We start from the raw sequence: 24663 nt of genomic DNA on the forward strand, positions 1-24663 counted from the left end.
GTGTGTGTAGATACAACACTGTTTATATTATACAGGTGTTTATGGTGGAGGGTTGTGTGTATGTGTGTGTGTGTGTGTGTGTGTAGATACAACACTGTTTATATCATAAAGGTGTTTATGGTGGAGAGTTGTGTGTGTAACTACACCACTGTTTATATTATACAGGTGTTTATGATAGAGGGTTGCGTGTGTAGCTACAACACTGTTTATATCATAAAGGTGTTTATGGTGGAGAATTGTGTGTGTAACTACACCACTGTTTATATTATACAGGTGTTTATGGTGGAGGGTTGTATGTGTGTATATGTAGCTACAACACTGTTTATATTATACAGGTGTTTATGGTGGAGGGTTGTGTGTGTGTGTGTGTATGTGTGTGTGTATGTGTGTGTAGCTACAACACTGTTTATATTATACAGGTGTTTATGGTGGAGGGTTGTGTGTGTAGCTTCAACACTGCTTATATTATACAGGTGTTAATGGTAGAGGGTTGTGTTTGTGTGTAACTATAACACTGTTTATATCATACAGGTGTTTATGGTAGAGGGTTGTGTGTGTGTGTGTGTGTAACTACAAAACTGTCTATATTATACAGGTGTTTATCGTAGAGGGTTGTGTTGTGTGTGTAGATACAACACTGTTTATATTATACAGGTGTTTATGGTAGAGGGTTGTGTGTGTGTGTGTGTGTGTGTGTGTGTGTGTGTGTGTGTGTGTGTAGATACAACACTGTTTATATCATAAAGGTGTTTATGGTGGAGAATTGTGTGTGTAACTACACCACTGTTTATATCATATAGGTGTTTATGGTGGAGGGTTGTGTGTGTGTGTGAGGGTGTGTGTGTATGTGTGTGTAGCTACAACACTGTTTATATTATACAGGTGTTTATCATAGAGGGTTTTGTGTGTGTGTGTGTAGCTACAACACTGTTTATATCATACAGGAGTTTGTGGTGAAGGGTTGTGTGTGTAGCTACAACACTGTTTATATTATACAGGTGTTTATGGTGGAGGGTTGTGTGTGTAGCTACAACACTGTTTATATTATACAAGTGTTTATGGTGGAGGGTTGTGTGTGTAGCTACAACACTGTTTATATTATACAAGTGTTTATGGTGGAGGGTTGTGTGTGTGTATCTTAAACACTGTTTATATTATACAGGTGTTTATGATGGAGGGTTGTGTGTGTAGCTACAACACTGTTTATATCATAAAGGTGTTGATGGTGGAGAATTGTGTGTGTAACTACACCACTGTTTATATTATATAGGTGTTTATGGTGGAGGGTTGTGTGTGTGTGTGTGTATGTGTGTGTGTATGTTTGTGTAGCTACAACACTGTTTATATTATACAGGTGTTTATGGTGGAGGGTTGTGTGTGTAGCTTCAACACTGCTTATATTATACAGGTGTTAATGGTAGAGGGTTGTGTTTGTGTGTAACTATAAAACTGTTTATATCATACAGGTGTTTATGGTAGAGGGTTGTGTGTGTGTGTAACTACAAAACTGTCTATATTATACAGGTGTTTATCGTAGAGGGTTGTGTGTGTGTAGATACAACACTGTTTATATTATACAGGTGTTTATGGTAGAGGGTTGTGTGTGTGTGTGTGTGTGTGTGTGTGTAGATACAACACTGTTTATATCATAAAGGTGTTTATGGTGGAGGGTTGTGTGTGTAGCTTCAACACTGCTTATATTATACAGGTGTTAATGGTAGAGGGTTGTGTTTGTGTGTAACTATAACACTGTTTATATCATACAGATGTTTATCGTAGAGAGTTGTGTGTGTGTAGATACAACACTGTTTATATTTTACAGGTGTTTATGGTGGAGGGTTGTGTGTGTGTGTGTGTGTGTGTGTAGATACAACACTGTTTATATTATACAGGTGTTTATGGTAGAGATCTATGTGTGTGTGTAGATACAATACTGCTTATAATATACAGGTGTTTATGGTGGAGGATTGTGTGTTTGTGTAGATACAACACTGTTTATATTATACAGGTGTTTATGGTGGATGGTTGTGTGTGTAGCTACAACATTGTCTATTTATACAGGTGTTTATGGTGGAGGGTTGTGTATGAAGATACAATGTTTATATTATACAGGTGTGTATGGTGGAGGATTGTGTGTGTAGCTAAAACAATGTTTATATTATACTGGTGTTTATAGTAGAGGGTTGTGTGTGTGTGTGTGTGTGCATGTATGTGTAGCTATAACACTGTTTATATCATACAGGTGTTTATGGTAGAGATATATGTGTGTGTGCACAGATACAACACTGCTTATATTATACAGGTGTTTATGGTGGAGGGTTGTGTGTGTGTGTAGATACAATACTGCTTATATTATACAGGTGTTTATGGTGAAGGATTGTGTGTTTGTGTAGCTACAACACTGTTTATATTATATAGGTGTTTATCATAGAGGGTTTTGTGTGTGTGTGTAGCTACAACACTGTTTATATCATACAGGAGTTTGTGGTGAAGGGTTGTGTGTGTAGCTACAACACTGTTTGTATTATACAGGTGTTTATGGTGGAGGGTTGTGTGTGTAGCTACAACACTGTTTATATTATACAAGTGTTTATGGTGGAGGGTTGTGTGTGTGTATCTTCAACACTGTTTATATTATACAGGTGTTTATGGTGGAGGGTTGTGTGTGTATGTAGCTACATCTCTGTCTATATGATACCGGTGTTTATGGTGGAGGGTTGTGTGCATGTGTAGCTATAACACTGTTTATATTATACAGGTGTTTATGGTAGAGGGCTATGGGTGTGTGTAGATACAACACTGTTTATATTATACAAGTGTTTATTGTGGAGGGTTGTGTGTGTAGCTACAACACTGTTTATATGATACAGGTGTTATGGTAGAGGGTTGTGTGTGTGTGTGTGTAGCTACAACACTGTTTATATTATACAGGTGTTGATGGTGGAGGGTGGTGTGTGCGTAGCTACAACACTGTTTATATTATACAGGTGTTTATGGTGGAGGGTTGTGTGTGTGTAGCTACAACACTGTTTATATCATAAAGGTGTTTATGGTGGAGAGTTGTGTGTGTAACTACACCACTGTTTATATTATACAGGTGTTTATGATGGAGGGTTGTGTGTGTAGCTACAACACTGTTTATATTATACAGGTGTTTATGGTGGAGGGTTGTGTGTGTAGCTTCAACACTGCTTATATTATACAGGTGTTAATGGTAGAGGGTTGTGTTTGTGTGTAACTATAACACTGTTTATATCATACAAGTGTTTATCGTAGAGAGTTGTGTGTGTGTAGATACAACACTGTTTATATTTTACAGGTGTTTATGGTGGAGGGTTGTGTGTGTGTGTGTGTGTGTGTAGATACAACACTGTTTATATTATACAGGTGTTTATGGTAGAGATCTATGTGTGTACAGGTGTTTATGGTGGAGGGTTGTGTGTGTGTGTAGATACAATACTGCTTATAATATACAGGTGTTTATGGTGGAGGATTGTGTGTTTGTGTAGATACAACACTGTTTATATTATACAGGTGTTTATGGTGGAGGGTTGTGTGTGTAGCTACAACACTGTCTATTTATACAGGTGTTTATGGTTGAGGGTTGTGTGTGAAGATACAGCAATGTTTATATTATACAGGTGTGTATGGTGGAGGATTGTGTGTGTAGCTAAAACAATGTTTATATTATACTGGTGTTTATGGTAGAGGGTTGTGTGTGTGTGTGTGTGTAGCTATAACACTGTTTATATCATACAGGTGTTTATGGTAGAGATATATGTGTGTGTGTGCAGATACAACACTGTCTATATTATACAGGTGTTGATGGTGGAGGGTTGTGTGTGTAGCTACAACACTGATGTAACTTGTGATCAATAACCAGTCAACTGATGGTGACAGAAAGTTATAGTGACAAATGACTGGTGCTGATAGTTAGAGGAAGTTGTGTGTGTGTAACCAGTCAACTGATGGTGACAGAAAGTTGTGTGTGTGACAAATGACTTGTCAATTGATGGTGACAGAAAGTTTAGTGTGACTTGTCAACTGATAGTGAGAGGAAGTAACTTGTGATCAATAACCAGTCAACTGATGGTGACAAAAAGTTACTAGTGACAAATGACTGGTCAACTGATAGTGAGAGGAAGTAACTAGTGATCAATAACCAGTCAACTGATGGTGACAAAAAGTTACTAGTGACAAATGACTTGTCAATTGATGGTGACAGAAAGTTACTTGTGACAATTGACTTGTCAACTGATAGTGAGAGGAAGTAACTTGTGTGTGATGGTGACAGAAAGTTACTAGTGACAAATGACTGGTCAACTGATAGTGAGAGGAAGTAACTAGTGATCAATAACCAGTCAACTGATGGTGACAGAAAGTTACTAGTGACAAATGACTTGTCAACTGATAGTTAGAGGAAGTAATTAGTGATGAATAACCAGTCAACTGATGGTGACAGGAAGTATTTTGTGACAAATGACTTGTCAATTGATGGCGAGAGGAAGTAACTAGTGATCAATAACCAGTCAACTGATGGTGACAGAAAGTAACTAGTGACAAATGACTTGTCAACTGATAGTTAGAGGAAGTAACAAGTGATCAATAACCAGTCAACTGATGGTGACAGAAAGTAACTAGTGACAAATGACTGGTTAACTGATAGTGAGAGGAAGTAACTAGTGATCAATAACCAGTCAACTGATGGTGACAGAAAGTTACTAGTGACAAATGACTTGTCAATTGATGGTGACAGAAAGTTACTAGTGACAAATGACTTGTCAACTGATGGAGACAGGAAGTAACTTGTGACAAATGACTTGTGCACTGATGTAGACAGGAAGTAACTTGTGACAAATGACTTGTCAACTAATGGTGACAGGAAGTAACTTGTGACAAATGACTTGTCAACTGATGGTGACAGGAAGTAACTAGTGACAAATGACTGGTTAACTGATAGTGAGAGGAAGTAACTAGTGATCAATAACCAGTCAATTGATGGTGACAGAAAGTTACTAGTGACAAATGACCTGTCAACTGATGGAGACAGGAAGTAACTTGTGACAAATGACTTGTGAACTGATGTAGACAGGAAGTAACTTGTGACAAATGACTTGTCAACTGATGGTGACAGGAAGTAACTTGTGACAAATGACTTGTCAACTGATGTGACAGGAAGTTACTAGTGACAAATGACTTGTCAACTGATAGTGAGAGGAAGTAACTAGTGATCAATAACCAGTCAACTGATGGTGACAGAAAGTAACTAGTGACAAACGACTTGTCAATTGATGGTGACAGGAAGTAACTTGTGACAAATGACTTGTCAACTGATGGAGACAGGAAGTAACTTGTGACAAATGACTGGTCAACTGATGGTGCCAAGAAGTAACTTGTGACAAATGACTTGTCAACTGATGGTGACAGGAAGTTACTAGTGACAAATGACTTGTCAACTGAAGGTGACAGGAAGTAACTTGTGACAAATGACTTGTCAACTGATGGTGACAGGAAGTAACTAGTGACAAATGACTTGTCAACTGATGGAGACAGGAAGTAACTTGTGACAAATGACTTGTCAACTGAAGGTGACAGGAAGTAACTTGTGACAAATGACTTGTCAACTGATGGTGACAGGAAGTAACTAGTGACAAATGACTTGTCAATTGATGGTGATTGAAAGTTACTAGTGACAAATGACGTGTAAACTGATAGTAAGAGGAAGTATCTAGTGATCAATAACCAGTCAACTGATGGTGACAGAAAGTTACTAGTGACAAATGACAGGTCAACTGATAGTGAGAGGAAGTAACTTGTGATCAATAACCAGTCAACTGATGGTGACAGAAAGTTACTAGTGACAAATGACTGGTCAGCTGATAGTTAGAGGAAGTAACTAGTGATCAATAACCAGTCAACTGATGGTGACAGAAAGTTACTAGTGACAAATGACTTGTCAATTGATGGTGACAGAAAGTTACTAGTGACAAATGACTTGTCAACTGATAGTGAGAGGAAGTAACTTGTGATCAATAACCAGTCAACTGATGGTGACAGAAAGTTACTAGTGACAAATGACTGGTCAACTGATAGTGAGAGGAAGTAACTAGTGATCAATAACCAGTCAACTGATGGTGACAAAAAGTTACTTGTGACAAATGACTTGTCAATTGATGGTGACAGAAAGTAACTAGTGACAAATGACTTGTCAACTGATGGAGACAGGAAGTAACTTGTGACAAATGACTGGTCAACTGATGGTGACAAGAAGTAACTAGTGACAAATGACTTGTCAAATGATGGAGACAGGAAGTAACTTGTGACAAATGACTTGTCAACTGATGGTGACAGGAAGTAAGTAGTGACAAATGACTTGTCAATTGATGGTGACTGAAAGTTACTAGTGACAAATGACGTGTCAACTGATAGTGAGAGGAAGTAACTAGTGATCAATAACCAGTCAACTGATGGTGACAGAAAGTTACTAGTGACAAATGACTGGTCAACTGATAGTTAGAGGAAGTAACTAGTGATCAATAACCAGTCAACTGATGGTGACAGAAAGTAACTAGTGACAAATGACTTGCCAATTGATGGTGACAGGAAGTAACTTGTGACAAATGACTTGTCAACTGATGGTGACAGGAAGTTACTAGTGAGAAATGACTTAACTGATAGTGAGAGGAAGTAACTTGTGACAAATGACTTGTCAACTGATGGTGAAAGGAAGTAATTAGTGACAAATGACTTGTCAATTGATGGTGACTGAAAGTTACTAGTGACAAATGACGTGTCAACTGATAGTGAGAGGAAGTAACAAGTGATCAATAACCAGTCAACTGATGGAGACAGAAAGTTACTAGTGACAAATAACTGGTCAACTGATAGTGAGAGGAAGTAACTTGTGATCAATAACCAGTCAACTGATGGTGACAGAAAGTTACTAGTGACAAATGACTGGTCAGCTGATAGTTAGAGGAAGTAACTAGTGATCACTAACCAGTCAATTGATGGTGACAGGAAGTAACTTGTGACAAATGACTTGTCAATTGATGGTGACAGGAAGTAACTTGTGACAAATGACTTGTCAACTGATGGTGACAGGAAGTAACTTGTGACAAATGACTTGTCAACTGATGGTGACAGGAAGTAACTTGTGACAAATGACTTGTCAACTGATGGTGACAGGAAGTTACTAGTGACAAATGACTTGTCAACTGATGGTGAGAGGAAGTAACTAGTGATCAATAACCAGTCAACTGATGGTGACAGAAAGTTACTAGTGACAAATGACTTGTCAATTGATGGTGACAGGAAGTAACTTGTGACAAATGACTTGTCAACTGATGGAGACAGGAAGTAACTTGTGACAAATGACTGGTCAACTGATGGTGACAAGAAGTAACTTGTGACAAATGACTTGTCAACTGATGGTGACAGGAAGTTACTAGTGACAAATGACTTGTCAACTGAAGGTGACAGGAAGTAACTAGTGACAAATGACTTGTCAACTGATGGAGACAGGAAGTAACTTGTGACAAATGACTTGTCAACTGATGGTGACAGGAAGTAAGTAGTGGCAAATGACTTGTCAATTGGTGGTGACTGAAAGTTACTAGTGACAAATGACGTGTCAACTGATAGCGAGAGGAAGTAACTAGTGATCAATAACCAGTCAACTGATGGTGACAGAAAGTTACTAGTGACAAATGACTGGTCAACTGATAGTTAGAGGAAGTAACTAGTGATCAATAACCAGTCAACTGATGGTGACAGAAAGTTACTAGTGACAAATGACTGGTCAACTGATAGTGAGAGGAAGTAACTTGTGATCAATAACCAGTCAACTGATGGTGACAGAAAGTTACTAGTGACAAATGACTGGTCAGCTGATAGTCAGAGGACGTAACTAGTGATCAATAACCAGTCAACTGATGGTGACAAAAAGTTACTTGTGACAAATGACTTGTCAATTGATGGTGACAGAAAGTTACTAGTGACAATTGACTTGTCAACTGATAGTGAGAGGAAGTAACTTGTGATCAATAACCAGTCAACTGATGGTGACAGAAAGTTACTAGTGACAAATGACTGGTCAACTGATAGTGAGAGGAAGTAACTAGTGACAAATGACTTGTCAATTGATGGTGACAGGAAGTAACTTGTGACAAATGACTTGTCAACTGATGGAGACAGGAAGTAACTTGTGACAAATGACTGGTCAACTGATGGTGACAGGAAGTAACTTGTGACAAATGACTTGTCAACTGATGGTGACAGGAAGTAACTAGTGATCAATAACCAGTCAACTGATGGTGACAGAAAGTTACTAGTGACAAATGACTTGTCAACTGATGGTGACAGAAAGTTACTAGTGACGAATGACTTGTCAACTGATAGTTAGAGGAAGTAATTAATGATCAATAACCAGTCAACTGATGGTGATTGAAAGTTACTAGTGACAAATGACATGTAAACTGATAGTAAGAGGAAGTATCTAGTGATCAATAACCAGTCAACTGATGGTGACATAAAGTTACTAGTGACAAATGACTGGTCAACTGATAGTTAGAGGAAGTAACTAGTGATCAATAACCAGTCAACTGATGGTGACAGAAAGTTACTAGTGACAAATGACAGGTCAACTGATAGTGAGAGGAAGTAACTTGTGATCAATAACCAGTCAACTGATGGTGACAGAAAGTTACTAGTGACAAATGACTGGTCAGCTGATAGTTAGAGGAAGTAACTAGTGATCAATAACCAGTCAACTGATGGTGACAGAAAGTTACTAGTGACAAATGACTTGTCAATTGATGGTGACAGAAAGTTACTAGTGACAAATGACTTGTCAACTGATAGTGAGAGGAAGTAACTTGTGATCAATAACCAGTCAACTGATGGTGACAAAAAGTTACTAGTGACAAATGACTGGTCAACTGATAGTGAGAGGAAGTAACTAGTGATCAATAACCAGTCAACTGATGGTGACAAAAAGTTACTAGTGACAAATGACTTGTCAATTGATGGTGACAGAAAGTTACTTGTGACAATTGACTTGTCAACTGATAGTGAGAGGAAGTAACTTGTGATCAATAACCAGTCAACTGATGGTGACAGAAAGTTACTAGTGACAAATGACTGGTCAACTGATAGTGAGAGGAAGTAACTAGTGATCAATAACCAGTCAACTGATGGTGACAGAAAGTTACTAGTGACAAATGACTTGTCAACTGATAGTTAGAGGAAGTAATTAGTGATGAATAACCAGTCAACTGATGGTGACAAATGACTTGTGACAAATGACTTGTCAATTGATGGCGAGAGGAAGTAACTAGTGATCAATAACCAGTCAACTGATGGTGACAGAAAGTAACTAGTGACAAATGACTTGTCAACTGATAGTTAGAGGAAGTAACAAGTGATCAATAACCAGTCAACTGATGGTGACAGAAAGTAACTAGTGACAAATGACTGGTTAACTGATAGTGAGAGGAAGTAACTAGTGATCAATAACCAGTCAACTGATGGTGACAGAAAGTAACTAGTGACAAATGACTTGTCAATTGATGGTGACAGAAAGTTACTAGTGACAAATGACTTGTCAACTGATGGAGACAGGAAGTAACTTGTGACAAATGACTTGTGCACTGATGTAGACAGGAAGTAACTTGTGACAAATGACTTGTCAACTGATGGTGACAGGAAGTTACTAGTGACAAATGACTTGTCAACTGAAGGTGACAGGAAGTAACTAGTGACAAATGACTGGTCAATTGATAGTGACAGAAAGTTACTAGTGACAAATTACTTGTCAACTGATAGTTACAGGAAGTAACAAGTGACAAATGACTTGTCAACTGATGGTGACAGGAAGTAACATGTGACAAATGACTTGTCAACTGATGGTGACAGGAAGTAACTTGTGACAAATGACTTGTCAACTGATGTGACAGGAAGTTACTAGTGACAAATGACTTGTCAACTGATAGTGAGAGGAAGTAACTAGTGATCAATAACCAGTCAACTGATGGTGACAGAAAGTAACTAGTGACAAATGTGACAACTTGTGACAAATGATGTCAACTGATGGTGACTGGTCAGGAAGTAACTTGTGACAAAATGTCAACTGATGGTCAACTGATGGTGACAGGAAGTAACTTGTGACAAATGACTTGTCAACTGATGGTGACAGACTTGTCAACTGATGGTGACAGGAAGTTACTAGTGACAAATGACTTGTCAACTGAAGGTGACAGGAAGTAACTTGTGACAAATGACTTGTCAACTGATGGTGACAGGAAGTAACTAGTGACAAATGACTTGTCAATTGATGGTGATTGAAAGTTACTATGACAAATGACTGTAAACTGATAGTGACAGATCAATAAAGTAACTGATGGTGACAAATGACTTGTCAACTGATAGTGACATGAAGTAACTTGTGACAAATGACTTGTCAACTGATGGTGACAGAAAGAAGTAACTTAGTGACAAATGACAATTGTCAATTGATGGTGACAGAAAGTTACTAGTGACAAATGACTGGTCAATTGATGGTGACAGAAAGTTACTAGTGACAAATGACTTGTCAACTGATAGTGAGAGGAAGTAACTAGTGATCAATAACCAGTCAACTGATGGTGACAGAAAGTAACTAGTGACAAATGACTTGTCAACTGATAGTGAGAGGAAGTAACTAGTGATCAATAACCAGTCAACTGATGGTGACAGAAAGTAACTTGTGACAAATGACTTGTCAACTGATGGTGACAGGAAGTTACTAGTGACAAATGACTTGTCAACTGAAGGTGACAGGAAGTAACTTGTGACAAATGACTGGTCAACTGATGGTGACAAGACGTAACTAGTGACAAATGACTTGTCAAATGATGGAGACAGGAAGTAACTTGTGACAAATGACTTGTCAACTGATGGTGACAGGAAGTAAGTAGTGACAAATGACTTGTCAATTGATGGTGACTGAAAGTTACTAGTGACAAATGACGTGTCAACTGATAGTGAGAGGAAGTAACTAGTGATCAATAACCAGTCAACTGATGGTGACAGAAAGTTACTAGTGACAAATGACTGGTCAACTGATAGTTAGAGGAAGTAACTAGTGATCAATAACCAGTCAACTGATGGTGACAGAAAGTAACTAGTGACAAATGACTTGCCAATTGATGGTGACAGGAAGTAACTTGTGACAAATGACTTGTCAACTGATGGTGACAGGAAGTTACTAGTGAGAAATGACTTAACTGATAGTGAGAGGAAGTAACTTGTGACAAATGACTTGTCAACTGATGGTGAAAGGAAGTAATTAGTGACAAATGACTTGTCAATTGATGGTGACTGAAAGTTACTAGTGACAAATGACGTGTCAACTGATAGTGAGAGGAAGTAACAAGTGATCAATAACCAGTCAACTGATGGAGACAGAAAGTTACTAGTGACAAATAACTGGTCAACTGATAGTGAGAGGAAGTAACTTGTGATCAATAACCAGTCAACTGATGGTGACAGAAAGTTACTAGTGACAAATGACTGGTCAGCTGATAGTTAGAGGAAGTAACTAGTGATCACTAACCAGTCAATTGATGGTGACAGGAAGTAACTTGTGACAAATGACTTGTCAATTGATGGTGACAGGAAGTAACTTGTGACAAATGACTTGTCAACTGATGGTGACAGGAAGTAACTTGTGACAAATGACTTGTCAACTGATGGTGACAGGAAGTAACTAGTGACAAATGACTTGTCAACTGATAGTGAGAGGAAGTAACTTGTGACAAATGACTTGTCAACTGATGGTGACAGGAAGTTACTAGTGACAAATGACTTGTCAACTGATGGTGAGAGGAAGTAACTAGTGATCAATAACCAGTCAACTGATGGTGACAGAAAGTTACTAGTGACAAATGACTTGTCAATTGATGGTGACAGGAAGTAACTTGTGACAAATGACTTGTCAACTGATGGAGACAGGAAGTAACTTGTGACAAATGACTGGTCAACTGATGGTGACAAGAAGTAACTTGTGACAAATGACTTGTCAACTGATGGTGACAGGAAGTTACTAGTGACAAATGACTTGTCAACTGAAGGTGACAGGAAGTAACTAGTGACAAATGACTTGTCAACTGATGGAGACAGGAAGTAACTTGTGACAAATGACTTGTCAACTGATGGTGACAGGAAGTAAGTAGTGGCAAATGACTTGTCAATTGGTGGTGACTGAAAGTTACTAGTGACAAATGACGTGTCAACTGATAGCGAGAGGAAGTAACTAGTGATCAATAACCAGTCAACTGATGGTGACAGAAAGTTACTAGTGACAAATGACTGGTCAACTGATAGTTAGAGGAAGTAACTAGTGATCAATAACCAGTCAACTGATGGTGACAGAAAGTTACTAGTGACAAATGACTGGTCAACTGATAGTGAGAGGAAGTAACTTGTGATCAATAACCAGTCAACTGATGGTGACAGAAAGTTACTAGTGACAAATGACTGGTCAGCTGATAGTCAGAGGACGTAACTAGTGATCAATAACCAGTCAACTGATGGTGACAAAAAGTTACTTGTGACAAATGACTTGTCAATTGATGGTGACAGAAAGTTACTAGTGACAATTGACTTGTCAACTGATAGTGAGAGGAAGTAACTTGTGATCAATAACCAGTCAACTGATGGTGACAGAAAGTTACTAGTGACAAATGACTGGTCAACTGATAGTGAGAGGAAGTAACTAGTGACAAATGACTTGTCAATTGATGGTGACAGGAAGTAACTTGTGACAAATGACTTGTCAACTGATGGAGACAGGAAGTAACTTGTGACAAATGACTGGTCAACTGATGGTGACAGGAAGTAACTTGTGACAAATGACTTGTCAACTGATGGTGACAGGAAGTAACTAGTGATCAATAACCAGTCAACTGATGGTGACAGAAAGTTACTAGTGACAAATGACTTGTCAACTGATGGTGACAGAAAGTTACTAGTGACGAATGACTTGTCAACTGATAGTTAGAGGAAGTAATTAATGATCAATAACCAGTCAACTGATGGTGACAGAAAGTAACTAGAGACAAATGACTTGCCAATTGATGGTGACAGGAAGTAACTTGTGACAAATGACTTGTCAACTGATGGTGACAGGAAGTAACTTGTGACAAATGACTTGTCAACTGATGGTGACAGGAAGTAACTAGTGACAAATGACTTGTCAACTGATAGTGAGAGGAAGTAACTTGTGACAAATGACTTGTGATGGTGACAAAGTCAACTAACTTAGTGACAAATGACTTGTCAACTGATGGTGACAGGAAGTTAACTAGTGACAAATGACTTGTCAACTGATGGTGAGAGGTCAAAGTAACAGTGATCAAGTAACTTGTGACAAATGAGTCAACTGATGGTGACAGAAAGTGGTGACAGAAAGTAACTAGTGACAAATAACTTGTCAATTGATGGTGACAGGAAGTAACTAGTGATCAATAACCAGTCAACTGATGGTGACAGAAAGTAACTAGTGACAAATGACTTGCCAATTGATAGTGACAGGAAGTAACTTGTGACAAATGACTTGTCAATTGATGGTGACAGGAAGTAACTTGTGACAAATGACTTGTCAACTGATGGTGACAGGAAGTTACTAGTGAGAAATGACTTAACTGATAGTGAGAGGAAGTAACTTGTGACAAATGACTTGTCAACTGATGGTGAAAGGAAGTAATTAGTGACAAATGACTTGTCAATTGATGGTGACTGAAAGTTACTAGTGACAAATGACGTGTCAACTGATAGTGAGAGGAAGTAACAAGTGATCAATAACCAGTCAACTGATGGTGACAGAAAGTTACTAGTGACAAATGACTGGTCAACTGATAGTGAGAGGAAGTAACTTGTGATCAATAACCAGTCAACTGATGGTGACAGAAAGTTACTAGTGACAAATGACTGATCAGCTGATAGTTAGAGGAAGTAACTAGTGATCACAGTCAACTGATGGTGAGAGTCAATTGATGGTGACAGGAAGTAACTTGTGACAAATGACTTGTCAACTGATGGTGACAGAAAGTAACTAGTGACAAATGACTTGTCAACTGATGGTGACAGGAAGTAACTTGTGACAAATGACTTGCCAATTGATGGTGACAGGAAGTAACTTGTGACAAATGACTTGTCAACTGATGGTGACAGGAAGTAACTTGTGACAAATGACGTGTCAACTGATGGTGACAGGAAGTAACTAGTGACAAATGACTTGTCAACTGATAGTGAGAGGAAGTAACTTGTGACAAATGACTTGTCAACTGATGGTGACAGGAAGTAACTTGTGACAAATGACTTGTCAACTGATGGTGACAGGAAGTTACTAGTGACAAATGACTTGTCAACTGAAGGTGACAGGAAGTAACTAGTGACAAATGACTTGTCAACTGATGGTGACAGGAAGTAACATGTGACAAATGACTTGTCAACTGATGGTGACAGGAAGTAACTTGTGACAAATGACTTGTCAACTGATGGTGACAGGAAGTAACTAGTGACAAATGACTTGTCAAGTGATGGTGACAGAAAGTAACTAGTGACAAATGACTTGTCAACTGATGGTGACAGGAAGTAACTAGTGACCAAGGACTTTTCACCGGCCAGTGAGATGAAGTAACTTGTGACAAATGACTTGTCAACTGAGGAGACAGGAAGGTGACAAAGGTCAACTGATGGTAAGTAACTTGTGACAAATGACTTGTCAACTGATGGTGACAGAAAGTTACTAGTGACAAATGACTGGTCAACTGATAGTGAGAGGAAGTAACTAGTGATCAATAACCAGTCAACTGATGGTGACATGAAGTAACTTGTGATCAATAAACAGTCAACTGATGGTGACAGAAAACTAGTGATAGTTGAGAGGAAGTAACTACTGACTGTGATGACAATAACCAGTCAACTGATGGTGTCAACTGATGGTGAGAAAGTTACTAGTGACAAATGACTTGTCAACTGATAGTGAGAGGAAGTAACTTGTGAACAATAACCAGTCAACTGATGGTGACAGAAAGTTACTAGTGACAAATGACTGGTCAATAGTGATAGTGTAACCAGTCAATTGATGGTGACAGGAAGTAACTTGTGACAAATGACTTGTCAACTGATGGTGACAGAAAGTAACTAGTGACAAATGACTTGTCAACTGATGGTGACAGGAAGTAACTTGTGACAAATGACTTGTCAACTGATGGAGACAGGAAGTAACTTGTGACAAATGACTGGTCAATTGATGGTGACAGGAAGTAACTTGTGACAAATGACTGGTCAACTGATGGTGACAGGAAATTACTAGTGACAAATGACTTGTCAACTGAAGGTGACAGGAAGTAACTTGTGACAAATGACTTGTCAACTGATGGTGACAGGAAGTAACTAGTGACAATTGACTTGTCAATTGATGGTGACTGAAAGTTACTAGTGACAAATGACGTGTCAACTGATAGTGAGAAGAAGTAACTAGTGATCAATAACCAGTCAACTGATGGTGACAGAAAGTTACTAGTGACAAATGACTTGTCAACTGAAGGTGACAGGAAGTAACTAGTGACAAATGACTTGTCAACTGATGGAGACAGGAAGCAACTTGTGACAAATGACTTGTCAACTGATGGTGACAGGAAGTAAGTAGTGGCAAATGACTTGTCAATTGATGGTGACTGAAAGTTACTAGTGACAAATGACGTGTCAACTGATAGTGAAAGGAAGTAACTAGTGATCAATAACCAGTCAACTGATGGTGACAGAAAGTTACTAGTGACAAATGACTGGTCAACTGATAGTTAGAGGAAGTCACTAGTGATCAATAACCAGTCAACTGATGGTGACAGAAAGTTACTAGTGACAAATGACTGGTCAACTGATAGTGAGAGGAAGTAACTTGTGATCAATAACCAGTCAACTGATGGTGACAGAAAGTTACTAGTGACAAATGACTGGTCAGCTGATAGTTAGAGGAAGTAACTAGTGATCACTAACCAGTCAATTGATGGTGACAGGAAGTAACTTGTGACAAATGACTTGTCAACTGATGGTGACAGAAAGTAACTAGTGACAAATGACTTGTCAACTGATGGTGACAGGAAGTAACTTGTGACAAATGACTTGTCAACTGATGGAGACAGGAAGTAACTTGTGACAAATGACTGGTCAACTGATGGTGACAGGAAGTAACTTGTGACAAATGACTGGTCAACTGATGGTGACAGGAAATTACTAGTGACAAATGACTTGTCAACTGAAGGTGACAGGAAGTAACTTGTGACAAATGACTTGTCAACTGATGGTGACAGGAAGTAACTAGTGACAAATGACTTGTCAATTGATGGTGACTGAAAGTTACTAGTGACAAATGACGTGTCAACTGATAGTGAGAGGAAGTAACTAGTGATCAATAACCAGTCAACTGATGGTGACAGAAAGTTACTAGTGACAAATGACTGGTCAACTGATAGTTAGAGGAAGTAACTAGTGATCAATAACCAGTCAACTGATGGTGACAGAAAGTAACTAGTGACAAATGACTTGTCAATTGATGGTGACAGAAAGTTACTAGTGACAAATGACTTGTCAACTGATAGTGAGAGGAAGTAACTTGTGATCAATAACCAGTCAACTGATGGTGACAGAAAGTTACTCGTGACAAATGACTGGTCAACTGATTGTGGGAGGAAGTAACTAGTGATCAATAACCAGTCAACTGATGGTGACAAAAAGTTACTAGTGACAAATGACTTGTCAATTGATGGTGACAGAAAGTTACTAGTGACAAATGACTTGTCAACTGATAGTGACAGGAAGTAACTTGTGATCAATAACCAGTCAACTGATGGTGACAAAGTTACTAGTGACAAATGACTGGTCAACTGATAGTGAGAGGAAGTAACTAGTGATCAATAACTAGTCAACTGATGGTGACAGAAAGTTACTAGTGACAAATGACTTGTCAACTGATAGTTAGAGGAAGTAATTAATGATCAATAACCAATCAACTGATGGTGACAGAAAGTAACTAGTGACAAATGACTTGCCAATTGATGGTAACAGGAAGTAACTTGTGACAAATGACTTGTCAACTGATGGTGACAGGAAGTAACTTGTGACAAATGACTTGTCAACTGATGGTGATAGGAAGTAACTAGTTACAAATGACTTGTCAACTGATAGTGAGAGGAAGTAACTAGTGATCAATATAACCAGTCAACGGATGGTGACAGAAAGTAACTAGTAACAAATGACTTGTCAATTGACGGTGACAGGAAGTAACTTGTGACAAATGACTTGTCAACTGATGGTGACAGAAAGTAACTAGTGACAAATGACTTGTCAATTGATGGTGACAGGAAGTAACTTGTGACAAATGACTTGTCAACTGATGGTGACAGGAAGTAACTAGTGACAAATGACTTGTCAATTGATGGTGACAGGAAGTAACTTGTGATCAATAACTGGTCAAACGTATGGTGACAGGAAGTAACAAGTGACAAATGACTTGTCAACTGATAGTGAAAGGAAGTAGGTCTTCATAGTGACTAGAAAATGTCTGCTGGATGCTTCCAACACCTGCCATATAAGCATCATTGTTTATTGATTTTGCAGAAGTCAAATTCGACCTTTGACCCTTTTAAACTTGATTGATCATAATCTCAATCCAATATTCAAAATGATGTTATGATGCTATTGAGTAAATATTAATCTGTTGGTTCTCCATCTCAGTTGCCTGTTACAGGACTAAGGCTGAGCATTAAATGCCTACAAATAGAAATACATCAAAACAACACGCAAGGCAGGTAATACTAATCCTATATAAAAGAATCCTTACCATGAGTAACACAACAGCAGACTGCAATTATGACGATGAGAAGGAAGACAACAGCTGCAATGACGATAGCAATGATGACACCAGTAGTCAATCCCACATCTGTTGGTGCTGGAGTGGTAAACACAACATCTCCTGAAAATCAAAACAAATCATTTTTAATAAAGACAATACATTCCCAGATACTCTCTAAATCAACTAACCATTAACTTTTTATTAAGACTTCTGTGTACTGACCCTTTAGTTTTATTAAGACTTCTGTGTACTGACCCTTTATTTTTATTAAGACTTCTGTGTACTGACCCTTTAGTTTTTATTAAGACTTCTGTGTACCGACCCTTTATTTTTATTAAGACTTCTGTGTACCGACCCTTTATCTTTATTAAGACTTCTGTGTACTGACCCTTTATTTTTATTAAGACTTCTGTGTACCGACCCTTTATTTTTATCAAGACTTCTGTGTACCGACCCTTTAGTTGTTTTTTTGAAGACTTAGGTATACCCCTTGTTTTGGCAAACTTTAGATACCCAAGTACCTTTATAGTTATAAATAGTTTTAAACTCTAATTCAATATTTATAACTGACCTGATTGTATGGTGAATGCAATGGATGAGGATTGTCCGATGGCATTGGTGGCATAGCATGTGTAGACTCCATAGCTGCTGCTGTCTGCAATGGTTACCTGGTATACCAGACTATTGGCATTAGCAATGCTGTCCCCATCTTTGAGCCACCTGTATGTCTGCACAGCTGGATTGGCCACCGTGTTACATTCAAGGTTCTTCTGGGCATTAAGGCTAAGTGTAACAGTGGCCTCTTCAACAGTGACAGTGCTGATAGGTCTATCTGTAAACAATACATTCTGATAGTATGATAACCTATTCTGGACCATTCTGTCTGGTGGGATAACCTTTTCTGGACCATTCTATCTGGTATGACTTCTAGAGTCTGATAGTATGACAATCAAGTCTGGACCATTCTATCTGGTATGACTTCTACAGTCTGATATTATGATAACCTATTCTGGACCATTCTGTCTGGTATGACTTCTACAGTCTGATATTATGATAACCTATTCTGGACCATTCTGTCTGGTATGACTTCTACAGTCTGATAGTATCATAACCATTTCCGGACCATTCCGTCTGGTGTGACTTCTATAGCCAGATAGTATGATAACCTATTCTGGACCATTCTGTCTGGTATGCATTCTACAGTCTGATAGTATGATAACCTTTTCTGGACCATTCTGTTTGGTGTGATAACCTATTCTGGACCATTCTGTCTGGTATGCCTTCTACAGTCTGATAGTATGATAACCTATTCCGGACCATTCTGTCCGGTGAGACTTCTGTAGCCTGGTAGTATGATAACTATTCTGGACAATTCTGTCTGGTGTGAATTCTACAGTCTGATAGTATGATAACCTATTCTGGACCATTCTGTCTGGTGTGACTTCTACAGTCTGATAGTATGATAACCTATTCTGGACCATTCTGTCTGGTGTGATAAACTGTGCAGGACCATTCTGTCTGGTTTGACTTTTACAGTCTGATAGTATGATAACCTATTCTGGACCATTCTGTCTGGTATGATAACCTATTCTGGACCATTCTGTCTGGTATGATAACCTATTCTGGACCATTCTGTCTGGTATGATAACCTATTCTGGACCATTCTGTCTGATATGATAACCTGTTCTGGAACATTCTGTCTGGTATGACTTTTACAGTCGGATAGTATGATAACCTATTCTTGACCATTCTGTCTGGTGTGATAACCTGTGCAGGACCATTCTGTCTGGTTTGACTTTTACTGTCTGATAGTATGATAACCTATTCTGGACCATTCTGTCTGGTATGATAAACTATTTTTGACCATTTTGTCTGGTATGATAACCTGTTCTGGAACATTCTGTCTGGTATGACTTCTACAGTCTGACAGTATGATAACCTATTCTGGACCATTCTGTCTGGTGAGACTTCTGTAGCCTGGTAGTATGATAACTATTCTGGACAATTCTGTCTGGTGTGAATTCTACAGTTTGATAGTATGATAACCTATTCTGGACCATTCTGTCTGGTGTGACTTCTACAGTCTGATAGTATGATAACCTATTCTGGACCATTCTGTCTGGTGTGACTTCTACAGTCTGATAGTATGATAACCTATTCCGGACCATTCTGTCTGGTGTAATAACCTGTTCAGGACCATTCTGTCTGGTGCGATAACATATTCTGGACCATTCTGTCTGTTATGACTTCTACAGTCTGATAGTATGATAACCTTTTCTGGACCATTCTGTCTGGTATGATAACCTATTCTGGACCATTCTATCTGGTGTGACTTCTACAGTCTGATAGTATGATAACCTATTCTGGACCATTCTGTCTTGTATGATAACCTATTCTGGACCATTCTGTCTGGTATGATAACCTGTTCTGGACCATTCTGTCTGGTATGATAACCTGTTCTGGAACATTCTGTCTGGTGTGAATTATACAGTCTGATAGTATAATCACCTATTTTGGACCATTCTGTGTTAAGTGATAACCTATTCTGGACTATTCTGTCTGGTATGATAACCTATTCTGGACCATTCTGTCTGGTATGATAACCTATTCTGGACCATTCTGTCTGGTATGATAACCTGTTCTGGAACATTCTGTCTGGTATGACTTTTACAGTCGGATAGTATGATAATCTATTCAGGACCATTCTGTCTGGTGCGATAACATATTCTGGACCATTCTGTCTGGTATGATAACCTGTTCTGGACCATTCTGTCTGGTATGACTTTTACAGTCGGATAGTATGATAATCTATTCTGGACCATTCTGTCTGGTGTGACTTCTACAGTCTGATAGTATGATTACCTATTCTGGACCATTCTGTCTGGTATGACTTCTAAAGTCTGATAGTATGATAACCTATTCCGGACCATTCTTTCTGGTGTAATAACCTGTTCAGGACCATTCTGTCTGGTGCGATAACCTATTCTGGAACATTCTGTCTGTTATGACTTCTACAGTCTGATAGTATGATAACCTATTCTGGACCATTCTGTCTGGTATGATAACCTATTCTGGACCATTCTGTCTGGTATGATAAACTGTTCTGGACCATTCTGTCTGGTATGATAACCTGTTCTGGAACATTCAGTCTGGTATGACCTGTACAGCCTGATAGTATGATAACCTATTCTGGACCATTCTGTCTGGTATGATAACCTATTCTGGACCATTCTGTCTGGGATGATAACCTATTCTGGAAAATTCAGTCTGGTATGATAACCTATTTTGGATCATTCTGTCTGGTATGACTTGTACAGTCTGATAGTATGATAACCTATTCTGGACCATTCTGTGTGGTGTGATAACCTATTCTGGACCATTCTGTGTGGTAAGATAACCTATTCTGGACCATTCTGTCTGGTATGATAACCTATTCTGGACCATTCTGTCTGGTATGACTTCTACTGTCAGATAGTATGACAACCTATTCTGGACCATTCTGTCTGGTGTGACTTCTACAGTCTGATAGTATGTTTACCTATTCTGGACCATTATGTGTGGTGTGATAACCTATTCTGGACCATTCTGTGTGGTAAGATAACCTATTCTGGACCATTCTGTCTGGTATGATAACCTATTCTGGACCATTCTGTCTGGTATGACTTCTACTGTCAGATAGTATGACAACCTATTCTGGACCATTCTGTCTGGTATGATAACCTGTTCTGGAACATTCTGTCTGGTATGACTTGTACAGTCTGATAGTACGATAACCTATTCTGGATCATTCTGTCTGGTGTCACTTCTGCAGTCTGATAGTATGATAACCTATTCTGGACCATTTTGTGTGGTATGATAACCTATTCTGGACCATTCTGTCTGGTGTCATGACATGTTCTGGACCATTCTGTCTGGTATGACTTCTACAGTCTGATAGTATGTTTACCTATTCTGGACCATTATGTGTGGTGTGATAACCTATTCTGGACCATTCTGTGTGGTAAGATAACCTATTCTGGACCATTCTGTCTGGTATGATAACCTATTCTGGACCATTCTGTCTGGTATGACTTCTACTGTCAGATAGTATGACAACCTATTCTGGACCATTCTGTCTGGTATGATAACCTGTTCTGGAACATTCTGTCTGGTATGACTTGTACAGTCTGATAGTACGATAACCTATTCTGGATCATTCTGTCTGGTGTCACTTCTGCAGTCTGATAGTATGATAACCTATTCTGGACCATTTTGTGTGGTATGTTAACCTATTCTGGACCATTCTGTCTGGTGTCATGACATGTTCTGGACCATTCTGTCTGGTATGACTTCTACAGTCTGATAGTATGATAACCTATTCTGGACCATTCTGTCTGGTGTGAATTATACAGTCTGATAGTATGATAACCTATTCTGGACCATTCTGTGTAGTATGATAACCTATTCTGGACCATTCTGTCTGGTATGACTTCTACAGTCTGATAGTATGATAACCTATTCTGGACCATTCTGTCTGGTGTGAATTATACAGTCTGATTGTATAATAACCTATTTTGGACCATTCTGTGTTAAGTGATAACCTATTCTGGACCATTCTGTCTGCTGTGACTTCTACAGTCTGATAGTATGATAACCTATTCTGGACCATTCTGTCAGGTGTGACTTCTAGAGTCTGATAGTATGATAACCTATTCTGGACCATTCTGTCTGGTGCGACTTCTACAGTCTGATAGTATGATAACCTATGACACTTTTTCCTTCTATATATTTACCCTGTATATGCATTTTTCTTAAAGTAAGGCATATCTTAATTTTTTTCTTCTCAATATTGAATTGATAAACATTTAAACAAATATTTACTGTGTAATAAGTATAGATAGTAGAGATTTGTTCTTACACTGGACATCAACTGTGAGTTTAGCTGTATCTGAGCCCTGACTATTTGTAGCAGTACAGGTGTAGGTGCCATCATGTCCACGGTCAATGTTGCTGATCTGTAGAATCTTCTCATTTGACACAATCTGGCTGGTGCTGTCCTTGACCCACTGGTAGCTAGCAGCAGGGTTAGCATCAGTGGAGCACTCAGAAGTTACAGATTCTGTTTCTCTTCGTGTTACGGCAGCTGGGTCCACCACAGTGTTTCTTGGAGCATCTGAAAACGAATGGTAGGATACAGCTTTTTATCTTTTAAATCAAGCCCAAGTACACTGTTTCTTCTTAATCATTTACAGTTGGAAAAATGGTGAAAGATAACATTAATATATTCCGACATAGTGTGAAAAATGTCATGAGAAAATAAAGATCATCTATTTGAACAAACTTACAGGTTCTTCTTCCCTATAACCTGCTGACAAAATGACTTAAGACAGCATGATCTGAAATTTCTCGACAAGACGTTTTTATATATTTGTTACAATGTGACCTTTCCAACAGCTAGTAAAAACCATTGAAACATAACCTAGAAACTGTACACAAGTTATGTGACTTACAGGCTACGATGAGAGAGGTGAGACCACTAGAACCGGTGCCAACAGTGTTAATAGCATTACATCTGTAGCTGCCTTCATCTGATACAGCCAGGTTATTGATGGTAAGTGATGGTGTCCCTACGCTCGAACCTTCATACTTAGCTACAGAAGTACTGATCGTGGAGCTAACACCATCAATAATCTTTGTCCAGTAGACTGAGGTAGCCGGAGGGGAGGCCTCTACAATACAGGCCAGTGTCGCCTGGCTTCCAACATCCACAGTGTAGGCAGATACTGTGACCCTCACTGATGGAAGAGCTGGTAACAAAACAAAATACAAGTTAGGCAGATACTGTGACCCACACTGATGGAAGAGCTGGTAACAAAACAAAATACAAGTTAGGCAGATACTGTTACCCACACTGATGGAAGAGATGGTAACAAAACAAAATACAAGTTAGGCAGATACTGTGACCCACACTGATGGAAGAGACGGTAACAAAACAAAATACAAGTTAGGCAGATACTGTGACCCACACTGATGGAAGAGACGGTAACAAAACAAAATACAAGTTAGGCAGATACTGTGACCCACACTGATGGAAGAGATGGTAACAAAACAAAATACAAGTTAGGCAGATACTGTGACCCACACTGATGGAAGAGACGGTAACAAAACAAAATACAAGTTAGGCAGATACTGTGACCCACACTGATGGAAGAGATGGTAACAAAACAAAATACAAGTTAGGCAGATACTGTTACCCACACTGATGGAAGAGATGGTAACAAAACAAAATACAAGTTAGGCAGATACTGTGACCTGCAAGATGGTAGAATTGTAAGATCTTTAATTGAAAGAGTAAGTTTATCATTCTTGTAATTTTTTATTTATTTTTTCCTATAAGATTTGAAATTAACGTTGATAAAGTTTTTATATGATAAGCAAAACTTTATCAAACTTAATTTTAAATCTTATTGGAAATTAAGCTCTATAATTTCCTTATCTTGTGAGAGGAATCTTTTTTTTTCCTGTTCCTGTCTCTTAAAAAAAATCAGTGAAACCGACCAATAGTATGAAGCATGATTTCAGATTGGAATTAAATAGTAAATTTTCTGCTAATTTCTGAGATCTAGAAAAAAAGCCACTAAATAGGATTCCAGTGCTTGGAAAGAAAAAATAATAATAAAAAAAAAAATAATGAATATAACTGCTGTTTGCAAACATCTTTTCTGGTGACTCTTTCTAAATTTTAATTTGCAAACTAAATTAACTTAGGACCATGAAAATTTAAATAA

At 38.5% G+C, this 24663-nt stretch overlaps 1 protein-coding gene across 1 annotated transcript in view; it reads right to left on the reverse strand.

Annotated features, from left to right (window-relative positions):
* LOC132558575 (hemicentin-1-like) overlaps positions 1-24663 on the reverse strand; it is a 143629-nt gene that overhangs the window by 2513 nt on the left and 116453 nt on the right. Inside the window, exons 35-39 of the mRNA XM_060223160.1 lie at positions 23386-23682; positions 22794-23048; positions 18468-18728; positions 17885-18016; positions 15622-15754 (exon numbers count right to left, since the gene is read on the reverse strand). Coding sequence (XP_060079143.1) covers positions 15622-15754; positions 17885-18016; positions 18468-18728; positions 22794-23048; positions 23386-23682 — 1078 coding nt within the window. The remainder of the gene's footprint in view (positions 1-15621; positions 15755-17884; positions 18017-18467; positions 18729-22793; positions 23049-23385; positions 23683-24663) is intronic.

This window comes from Ylistrum balloti, unplaced genomic scaffold (genome assembly GCF_031769215.1).
Source record: "Ylistrum balloti isolate Yb309-2 unplaced genomic scaffold, AGI_CSIRO_Ybal_v1 Utg370798, whole genome shotgun sequence".
NCBI classification, from domain to species: Eukaryota; Metazoa; Mollusca; class Bivalvia; order Pectinida; family Pectinidae; genus Ylistrum; species Ylistrum balloti.